This window comes from Curcuma longa, chromosome 21, assembly GCF_044706935.1.
Source record: "Curcuma longa cultivar G26 ecotype Majalengka, Jawa Barat chromosome 21, ITB_CL_G26_1.1, whole genome shotgun sequence".
Classification (NCBI taxonomy): Eukaryota; Viridiplantae; Streptophyta; class Magnoliopsida; order Zingiberales; family Zingiberaceae; genus Curcuma; species Curcuma longa.
In genome coordinates, this window is record NC_133881.1 from 9,223,508 (window position 1) to 9,235,153 (window position 11,646).

An 11,646-nucleotide genomic window follows, 5' to 3' on the forward strand; every position below is an offset into this window, starting at 1 on the left:
GTCATTTGGAGTTTAATTTTTATGTCAGTTTTTGTGCATCATTTCTTATTGTCTATTTTTTTGAGTTTTGATTTCATTCAACATATCTTATTTTTTTAGTCTTCTATTCTTGAGAATATTTTGTTTCCCATTTTGATGACAAATGCTAATTTGATTTTGATTCATTTGCAGTTGGGTTTCATAGCTAAGCCTCTTTTTACGATGATGGTGGAATAGATAGTTTTTTTTTTATATTAGGGAGGCTTATCCGGTTCGACAAACTTAGCAGGTTAGCTTTTATTTTGCCATTTGGAGTTTAATTTTTATGTCAATTTTTGTGCATCATGTTGATGTGTTCTATTCTATTAGATAATGAAACATAGTTATTCCTTCATATGAGTTTTTTGTGGGGCACACTCAATATATATGTTATTTAGTTAATGTTGATGTTTAATTTTAGAGCATGCATAATTTTATGATTATAAAATTTGAATTTTATTTGACTTTATTAAATATATTATATTGTTGCCCACACTCGATCAATATCCTAGCTCCGCCCCTGTAGCCCGGGGTCAGGTCTACCTCCTCTACCGATCTTAACTACGGGTTTTCACACCCCATTAGATCTAACCGACTTAGCTCGTTGAAACACCTAATTGTGATTTAACATTTTATTAAAGGTAACAAAATAAAAAACAAATATCTTTTTAAAATATGACATTTGAAGAAGGTTTTGGGCCAACTAGTAATTGGGCTTTTGCCATTTATAGCACTGTTCGATGGCCCACTTCAAATGCTCTCGAATCCCGAGCACGAATTCTAGGGCTTTAGATCTCTGGGAGTGAGTGAGAACTTAGAAGCCGCAGAGTTGCTCTCTCCGCTATTCATTTCTATCGTTTTGGCGATTCTTCTACGTCCTGTCCATTCCATCGCTGCCTTTCTGAGATCTATCGGCCTTGTATAATGGTGGTATGTTGAGTTTTTGATCTCTCTCTATTCTGTACTGTCAGTTACAGTTGATGATGGTAAAATCATTTTTATGTGTTTTAATCTTATCGTCTGATGTTGTCCGTGATGTGCAGAATACGCGGCTTCTTAAAGATGAAGCTACCGAGGAGAAAGGAGATCGAGCGAGGATGGTACGTAATCAGTTTTGTCTATGTAAATAAAATTACTGATACTGGTACAATCACCACTTCATGAAATCGAGCGTAAGATACCTTGTCGATATATTTTCAATAACAATTTCTTTTATCCATATGAACTTGAACTTATCCACAAATTCTAGGATTGTTAATAACTCTGGAATCAGTTTTTTTTTTTTTTTTTAGTTCAGTAAATTGTGGTCTAGGACTTGAACTTTTTTTTCCCTAACAGTTCATGGATCAAACATGTATATAAAGCTTGCTGATTTCTTTTTTGTGATAGCTGTTAACCATGATAACTGAATTGTGACAACTGAAGGTCTGTTCTATGTCAATGCATCTGCAACTGACATTTTGTTTGGAAATTTATCTTGTAGTTGAATGACGTCATTTATGTTGCAGGCATCATTTGTCGGTGCCATGGCAATTGCTGATCTGGTCAAGACAACTTTAGGGCCAAAAGGGATGGTGTGTTATTTATCTGCACATTATTTTAACCTTTTCTAGAGTGTTTTTGTCAAGTTTATATTGGGTATTCTAGGATAAGATACTGCAGTCAACTGGTAGAGGACACAGCGTCACTGTTACTAATGATGGTGCTACTATCTTGAAGTCACTTCACATTGATAACCCAGCTGCTAAGGTCCTTGTCGGTATCCTTTTTCCATGCATTGTTACTGTTTTCATGGGTTTATGAACTGCTATTCATATTTTACTTCTCAAAATTGTATTTGACTTCTATGTTAAAAAAACTTGATTCTAACTGACTTCTGCCAGAAGAGAAACTCCTTAACTTTGATTTCAGATATTTCCAAAGTTCAAGATGATGAAGTTGGTGATGGAACAACCTCTGTCGTTGTTTTGGCTGGAGAACTTCTTAGAGAGGCTGAAAAACTAGTAAATCTGAAAATTCATCCAATGACCATCATTGCAGGTTTCCTTTGTTTTTTCCAAAAATCCTTATAAGTTTTTTGCATTGAGTATACAGTAAGGTTTTGTAGGACAACAACATACAACATGTAAATTGTATGGCCTATAGAAAGTGGACATTTTCTTGTATAATTGTAACATTTAATACTCGACCAGTTTCTTTGTTTTTGTTGACTTTATATGAAGGGGAGATTTGACCAACGGTAAAATTGTTGCCGTGTGGCCTTATGGTCATAGGTTTGAGTTGTGGAAACAACCTCTTGCAATGCAAAGTAAAACTGCGTACAATAGATCCAATATAGTCCGATCCTTATCCGAGATTCTGCATTGACGGGAGCTTCGTGCATTGGATTATCTTTTTTTATTATAATACCGAACAATTTGGATTTCCACCATCTGAAAACTCAATTAAATCAATTGTATGACTGCATTGCTTTTTCTTTATAAAAACTATATTAACTAACTGATAAACAGGTTTTCATAGTCGTAGCATCCATTTTATGCTCTTGTGAATTTGTAGGCTATAGAATGGCTGCTGAGTGCGCACGGAATGCTTTGCTGCAGAAGGCCAAGGATAACAAACAGGATCCAGGTTTCAGTTATTTTTAATCTTAGCTAGAATTATATTTCTGGAGGCTCACCTGGTAGCTTTATACTCCAAAACATGACTTTTCAGGAACCATGGATTCAATAAAAGCCTTATTTGAAGTTTGAGTTTGCCTTTATATAAAAAAATGGATCAACTATGATCATCTGTGTTCAATTTTCATGATGCAGATAGATTCCGATCAGATTTGATGAAAATTGCTATGACTACCTTGAGTTCAAAAATTCTTTACCAGGACAAGGAACATTTTGCTAAACTAGCTGTGGATGCTGTTTTAAGGCTGAAGGTATCAAGTAATTTGCTTATATAATCCATAATTGTTGTAAACTATGTTACTCAGATTTATATGTGAGTATATTGACTATGAATCTTGGTGTCCAGCCAAGATTATATCACTTGTTTAGTAGTTAGTTTTATAACAATGGCCCATAGTCTTAGTAAAAGGCTAAAAATAATTTGTATCTCAAAGTAATGCTTGTACAATGATCTCCAAAAATGTACCCTTATCTCATAATATTGTTTTCCCCCCAAACAAGTAGGGCTTAAATTCTCAATTCTAACAATTATGCATATAAACTTTCAATTTGTCACTAATGCTAACTGTTGATGCACTAATAACTCCTTCCTTAACTTTCTTATGAAGGATTGCATAGTTTGTATATAGTTGTCAACTCCTATATGCTTTTGTAATGCTTTACACATGCTCATACATGAGCTATTAGTTCTCTCATCTACTCTTCCATATATCGCAATTCGACATGTAGCTTCAGCTCTCATATGGGTTAAGTTGCATGTGATTAAGTCAGGACAAAAGTATATGGGATTGATGCAAAGAGAATATGCTCATTAGACAGTGCAGATTAGCAAGTTGGTTGGAAAAGTTAAATTACTTTGATGGTTGACCTTAATTTTGAAAATTACAAAGTTGCTTCACCCAACTGCTAATTTTATAGTACGAGCTATATCTGTTAAATCTGTAAAGGAGAAAATTTTTGGAAGTCTCTATTCTATTTTTCAATAGGTATTATCATCTAGAAAAAAAGAAATTTTGCACAATAGTATTTTTTGTTTTGATGTAGTGACATGTAATGGTAAATTCTCTTTGTTTACCTTATATGTGTTTGATCTCTCTGTGATGTGCAGGCATATGAGCTTATTTTATTCATTAAATGCCCATCAATAAATTTAAAACTTTGATTTTTTTCAATGAAAGCTGATACTTCTTGGTTCTCTTGTGTGAACTTGATAGGAGCTGTCTTTTTGTCCATGTTCGTGAAATATTATGCTTTGAAACACAAGTAAAATGACAGTAAATGACATAGACTTAATTTCTAGTGGTGATTTATTTGGTTGCTAGTATTCTAAAGATGATAGCCTTGCCTAAAATCCTGTCTGCTTCATCATTTCTTCATTTGATAATTTGCAAACCTTTAAAAGGGTTGTTCTCCGACTATCTCATTCTCTGATGTAGGGCAGCACAAACTTGGAGTCTATCCAGATTATTAAGAAGGCTGGAGGTTCCCTTAAAGATTCATTTTTAGATGAAGGGTATTTATTTAATTTTCTTTCTTTATTCTTATGCTTTAAATGTTGAAGTTTGAAATATTTGATCTGTGTCTAGTGTAGAAGGAGATTTAAAAAAAACTTCTCTTGACATAATTAATAGACATCCCGATGTGCATAGTGATATTATCTATATGTACTTGCATATCACTAAATTAGTCTGCCATAAATAGTTGGGAACACAAATTATTTTTCATTTGAATTTCATAGATATAATTCTTCTTAATCATTGATGAACTGGATTATGACAATTAATTTCTACTTTCATCTATTCTTAAAGTTACATTTACATTCTCCATGCAGATTTTTTGCTGTTTGAATTTACCACTATTTCTTAAACTATTTATTAGAACATCATTTGCCATAAACTCAATCATATATCTTTTCTTAACATTCAATCATTAATTTTTTGTTTATCATATCTATATGAAACTACTCACTGAAACCTTGTTGTAAATTGATATCCCTAGTTTCGTCTAATGCTTTGTTTACTCCGAGTTGTGGATAGAGAAAGGAAAGGATTCTCTACAAAAAAAAAAATCTGTCCACGCGGAGGAAGAGGGAAGAGAAGAAAATCTTGCTGAAAAGGATGAGGGATGGAGGGAAGGAGGCTTCCGTTCTTTCGCTGATCGACAGATCTGCTCATGGATCCTTTTAGTGTGCCCATCCTCGTCCTCCGTTGCAAGGTCCGATCCGTCGAAAAGTCTGATCGATTGGTTTAGATTTGAGGTCCAATAGAGGTGAGGCACTCGACACACTTGCTCACGATGAGGAGCTCCTTTGCCATGGGAAGCAATGTGTGGTAGGTTTGGAGAACGATCAAGGTGTCGTCCCAGCTCTAGAGCACCACTTGGTTGAGGTACAAGTCGGCGACCTCACAAAGGTTGCTGGAGCCGTGATCCTCGATCATCTCTAGGAGCTCAGCGGCACACCGCAGCACTGCTACGTTGAAGGGGTCGAGGGAGAGCTTGTGTGGGGAATCCTATACGACAAAACAACAAAATTCGCAGCGGAAAATAGGATCCCTTCCGTGATCTATGCGAAAAATTCGTACAAGTTTAGATCTATAAAATCCTATCTAATAGGGTATAGCTTTGATGCGTGCCCTTCGCTTATCCTGCTCGTCCAAAGGTTGTCGGATCTCTTGCACGTTCAAGTGTTCGTGCCTCTATGCGTATCCACACTAACACTCACTTTTTGGAGGAAGTTGGTTGTGCTAGCAATCCTTTCATGTGACTCACGACCAAGAAGAAGAGAAGAGAAGATGATGTTCATCCAACCTCACTTTAGGGTAAAAAAACTCTTTTTATACCCAAGCCATGAATACCAAAAGTTTTTAGGCTTTTGGTATTCTCTCATCAATGTATGATTAATCCTATTAATCATGCATGATAACTTCCTCTTCCATGCATGATAACTTCCTCTTCTTTAATGCATGATTAATCCATATTAATCATGCATGATGAATCATCCTTCATTCATTAATTTGGTTTAATTTGAGTCTAACTCAAATTCAACCAATTTGAGTTTAACTCAAGTCTTGACCATCCAATGAGCTTAATTGTTCTTTTAGTCAAACTAAAATGAACTTATCTCCAAAATAGAATGTTATTTATGTGTGACCCAATAGGTTCTTGTAACGTTGACAATGTCTCTAAAATCCATTTTAGAAGCATAAGCAATGAGTGACATCTAGTAATGTATCATTGTTACCCAAGTGACAAGAATGTTGAGATTTGACATAACCTTCGTGACTATGATAATGTATGACTATGTCCTTCTATTCTCGATATCTAGATTGATCAATGAGACATAGACTGTGTCATCCCCTTATCAATCTTTATGTTTCTTGATCCCCAAGTAGACTCACTCAAGCAAATGAGCTCAATATCTCATATTGACTCATTTGAGCATGACCATGCATTTCGTGATCCTACTCTATCAAGCGGCTGCAAGATATCACTCCTGTTATATGAGAGGGATAGATCCCATCTACATCACTTATATCTCTCCGTATAATTCGTTACATGCTCAGTGATCTCCTTTATAGTCCACTCTGTTACGGGTGACGTTTGACGACACCAAAGTATATAACTCCTTATGTAGGGAACTGTAGTGACTTCGGGTCTAAGGACTATTTATATCAATAATCACATGAGAAAGTTTATGACACTCATATAACAATCTATGCAACTTTCTCATGGCGGGTCGATTCAATATACATTCTCTAATGTATACCCATGTGCTAACTCGATATCCCATATCCATGACTTGTGAGATCAAGTCATCCAACTGACCCACATGCTAGTCTCAACGCATTAATATCGTTTATGCATATTAATGTTTGACTAGGAATGATTAAGAGTAGTGTTCTCTACATTATCTCACTATCGATTCAAACAATCGATATGATGTAGATTAGAACTAGCTACCTAAGGGCATTATTATACTTAGTTATTTGGCACAAACATAAAGTAAGTATAATAACAAAAAATCCTTGCCTTTATTAATAATATAATATGATACAAAGTCCCTAGTCAATGATCACATAATTGACTCTAGGGCTATTACTAACAGCTTGGTGTCGTTGGCGAAGAGCGCTACCATTTTGAACGCCTCCGACCTACCGGGGAATTCCCGGTGTAATTCAACGGTGTTGGAGGCTTGCAATGCCTTCTTGAAGTAGCCACTTCTCGAGATCAATGGCGACTGCATGAATTAAAAGGATGAAAAACTACTACCCCCTAAAAAAGGTAAAAAAAATGCAAGAAAATTAGAAGCCAAAGCTTGAGCTTGGCCAACCCTGTGTAGGTCGAAACTTTTGCCATGAACTCGAACACAGATCTATGCCGGCAATCTTGTTTCTTGGCTCCTAAAAGATGGCAGCAGAGGAGCAGAGAATTGGAACCGCAAGAACTAGAACAACAAAAAGCAAATGAGAAACGCGAGCGTGATTAATCACTATGCAAAGACCACTTTCTTTAGCAACTTTGTTGGTTTGGGTTTGAGAATGGACTCGTTGTTGCCGGAGGAGGAGGACTAGATCTAGCACTCAAAGAATCCATGGTTGTGTAGGTTAGAGATGGATTTGGTGAAAAGTCATGATAATAGAAGGGACAAAGAAATTAATGGATATCTAGAAGGCTTTGGAAGGGCAATATAACAATTGTTCCCCTGTTGTTGTTCCTCCTTCTGCAGTGGCCGAGCTTTCATCAGTGGTGGGAAGCTTTCCTCGAGGAGAGGAAAGAGGGATAGCAACCCCTTTTTACGGTGCGGTGTTCCTCCACCTTTGGCAGTGATCGGAATAACTTCGCGGTGGAGGTGGAATTGGACAGAGTATTGGATCGAGGGGTCCTTCTCGTAGCGCTGTTGCTGGCTTCTCTACAAGGGCGGTGGAGGAGGAAGAGCGGTGATGTATGAGATCAAGTGCAAGGTGGACGCTTTGTCGCACGTGGTGTTGGGAAGGGACATGTTCTCGCCATGTCTTCAGCCGCACTACAATTCCATGTTCGCGATGGGTCTCATCGTCGTCGTTGGCCAGATCGCTAGGACTCTCCGAGCCGAAGCATGGAAGAGAGGAAGGATTTCGTTTCTGCAGGATTTCATTTCTGCTCGATTTGAGCGGATAAAAAGGTCCAAAAATCTAATCCGTCCCTCTATTATTTCTTAATAGGTAAACAATGGTAAAGATAAATAATCTATCCTTACGAAATAACAATGGAAAGTTTTCCGTCCTCAATTTTTTAAATCTGTCCTCCCAAGTAAACATAGCATAAGAGTTGAAAATATTGTTAGTTTGATGGTGATGGACAGATATTTATATAGTTCACTTAGATTGTTTTTAGGAGTCGCTACCTTTCCTTTCGTACAAAACAAATAAATTTTTTTCATCACCACTCATTGTTTCTATATTATTTTATTTTTATTCAACCGGGAATTCCGAATAGTTCATCTGCTGCCCTACCTTGTACACTATACGAAGGATCTATGCCTATCAATTATTTGAACTACAAAGAATTCAAATTTTCAATGGCGTTGATGAATAATGGTTCTTATAGTGAATATACTATGATAACCTACTCAAACAATGAATTAAATTCATAGAGGCGGCTGAGAAATAGAAGTTTTTTTTTACACTAGTTATTCCATTTTATGGCCATGAATTGTACTGCAATTGGCACGTTTGTTGGTGCATTTTGCTTGGTTGGCGTTGCCTGAAAATTCCACGAGGGTGTATGGGGGAATCTTCTTTATTCTTTGTAAATTGTAGGCAACTGCTACTCTTCACATTTCAATTACTATTGCAATTCTACTTTCTGTAGGGTTGAATATTTGGTTGGATGATTCTCTACTGAGGTGATCCTTGTGCTGTTTTGGTCATGTTTATATGTTAAGTTTTTGCAGTCTTGCATGTATGTCGCAACGTGTATATATATATACATATAAGCATTGTGAATCCCAAATGCTACTCCACATTTCAATTACCAATTGCAATTCTACTTTCTGTAAGGTTGAATATATGGTTGGATGATTCTCTACTGAGATGATCCTTGTGCTGTTTTGGTCGTGTTCATATGTTAAGTTTTTGCCGTCTTGCATATATGTCGCAATGTATATACAAGCATTGTGAATCCCAAACTTGAGTTAAGGTGATGATTCTAAGGCTTTGCGTCTGTTATCTTAATATGAAAACTTATTTTCCTATTGGCAGATTTATTCTTGACAAGAAAATTGGAATTGGCCAGCCCAAGCGTATTGAAAATGCAAAGATATTGGTGGCCAACACTGCTATGGACACTGACAAGGTGAAAATATATGGAGCTCGAGTTCGTGTTGATTCTATGGCCAAAGTTGCAGAGATTGAGGGAGCTGAGAAAGAGAAAATGAGACAAAAAGTGCAAAAAATCATTAATCATGGCATCAACTGCTTTGTCAACAGGCAGTTAATTTATAACTTCCCTGAGGAACTTTTTGCAGATGCTGGTGTTCTTGCCATTGAGCATGCTGACTTTGATGGAATCGAGCGGCTAGCTTTGGTGACTGGAGGTGATATTGCATCAACTTTCGACAACCCCGAGTCTGTTAAACTTGGACACTGCAAGCTCATTGAGGAGATAATGATCGGAGAAGACAAATTGATTCATTTTTCTGGTGTGGAAATGGGTCAGGCATGTACTATCGTCCTAAGAGGTTCAAGGTAATCATGGCAACTAAACTAGCATCTGTCAAGGTTTTATAGTTTCAAATGAAGTATCTCATTTCAGTTAAGACTGTCTGCAGATGATTATGATAGATTTTTCCTTCCGTAGTTCCATCCAACTGTTGCACATCCCAGCTTTAATTCATAGTGCTAAATCTTACTCTGCCCTGATTTTGCCTTTCCATATTTGTAGGACTTATGTACTTTTTGGAAGCTGAGATTATGGAAGGTTTTTAACATATAGAAACAATGACCATATAATTTTTTTTTTTTGGTAAATTCTTTCTAGTTCTCACGTGCTTGACGAAGCGGAAAGATCCTTGCATGATGCTCTCTGTGTGCTGTCTCAGACAGTTAACGATAGTAGGGTCTTGCTCGGTGGTGGTTGGCCTGAGATGGTCATGTCTAAAGAGGTAGATGAGCTTGCTCGTAAGACTCCTGGAAAGAAATCCCATGCCATTGAAGCTTTTTCTCGTGCACTCCAAGCAATACCTACCATCATAGCTGACAATGCTGGTTTGGACAGTGCTGAATTAATCTCTCAGCTTCGAGCCGAGCATCACAAGGATACAACTAATGCTGGAATCGATGTTATATCTGGTGGTGTAAGTAGAGTATGGGAGATACTTCCACAGTTAACACTGCAGTTTCTTGACTTTCCCTCTCATCTTGATGTCTTTGTTTCCAGGTTGGCGATATGGAGAAGCTAGGAATATCGGAGGCCTTCAAAGTAAAGCAAGCTGTGCTTTTGTCAGCAACTGAGGCCACCGAGATGATATTAAGGGTAGATCAGATCATCACTTGTGCTCCTCGGAGAAGAGAGGATAGAATGTGATCTTGATTCACTATCACAGCTCAGGTTTTAATCTTATTGTTTCATCAATAGCATGCTAGAAACTTGTTTTTCGCGTGATCCACACTTTCAGGAACAATTGAACCGATCTTCTGCGTCACTTATGTTTGTCTGTGTCTGTCTCGGTTGTTTAATTTGATGGATCAACATTTGTGTTTCTTAATTTTGGCAAGGAATTCTCTCTTGTGATTTTAGCTAAGTGACCTCTCTATTTAGACTATATTTTTCCAAAATTTGGAAACTCCAATCATGATAATATCTCCATCTAATATTTTAAGGCATATTCATTAAGAGTAAGAAGATTTGTTTTTTATCCCCTTTATATAGAGAGAGCAAGGCAAAGTAAAAACATTATGGGTAAAAATTAAGAGAGTTTTTATATTTATTATCATCAAAAGATGTATTTTGTCTTATTTTTATTTAAACAATGCCTTGATGCTTTAACAGTTTTGGTTAAATCCGTTATGTTTTAAAGTAATTTAGATTACAAACTGCTTCAATGTTCAAACAGTTCCATTGTAGTTAAAAGTACTCTAACAATTATTAAAACTGTTTTAATTTTATTTATTTTAATTTAGATAAAATAGCTTGTATTAGTTGTAATAATGATATTTTTAAATAAAAAATAGATGAAAAGCTATATAATTTTTGGAATATAAAAGATAAAAGCTCTTTTGATTTTTTTTTTCAATACGAAGCATCTGTTAGCAATAATAATAAAAAATTGATATTTTATTGAATCACATATTTGATTTTGCCGATTATCCGTAGTCCATTTGTGAATTGATCAAATTGTGAATCTTTTTTCATTCTATTTCTCATAATCTCTTTTTTTACTGTTCATCAGAATGAAAATAAAAATTTTGAAGTATTTTATTTTTTCATTAAAAAAAATTTAATCTCTTAGTTCTCCTTCATCTCCGTCTCGACAAGTTTCTTCCATCACCCCCTTCGTCTCCATTCAATGGTGGAAAAACACACAGCAAGTCGGTGATAATTTGAGATTAAGACTAGAACTTTGGATCGATTCGTAGTGGGCTATGGGAATCAATGATGTTTCTTATCGAGATTTAGAAGAAAGCGAAAGACATGGAAGTCGTGACGAGCTATGTCAATGACATCGAGCTGCGGCTTGATTTGTCGGGCTCCGATGTGTGAGAGAAGCTGACCATGAGGGATGGAAAATGAGCGCTTCCAGAAGATAAGACTAACTTCGTCAATTTTTCGCCAGAGGGCGACTCAGTCGTAAGAGTGTCGGTGTGCCCTGGTGGCAAAGTAAGTTTTTGATTTCAGATCAAAGATGTGAACTTTGTGTATTTTATGGTGCTTCTATTTTTTTTACCAGTAGTTATTTGATGAAATGCTAAGG

General features: G+C 36.4%; 1 protein-coding gene across 1 annotated transcript; it reads left to right on the plus strand.

Annotated features, from left to right (window-relative positions):
• The first annotated feature begins 792 nt into the window (after positions 1-792).
• On the plus strand, positions 793-10,476 carry LOC141815438 (T-complex protein 1 subunit beta). The gene is made up of 11 exons (XM_074703385.1): positions 793-948; positions 1,062-1,118; positions 1,527-1,592; positions 1,666-1,777; positions 1,930-2,058; positions 2,575-2,646; positions 2,832-2,947; positions 4,133-4,209; positions 8,936-9,421; positions 9,714-10,029; positions 10,113-10,476. The coding sequence occupies exons 1-11, from the start codon at positions 943-945 to the stop codon at positions 10,257-10,259; spliced, it is 1,584 nt and encodes a 527-aa protein (XP_074559486.1). The 5' UTR covers positions 793-942; the 3' UTR covers positions 10,260-10,476.
• The last annotated feature ends 1,170 nt before the right edge of the window (positions 10,477-11,646 follow it).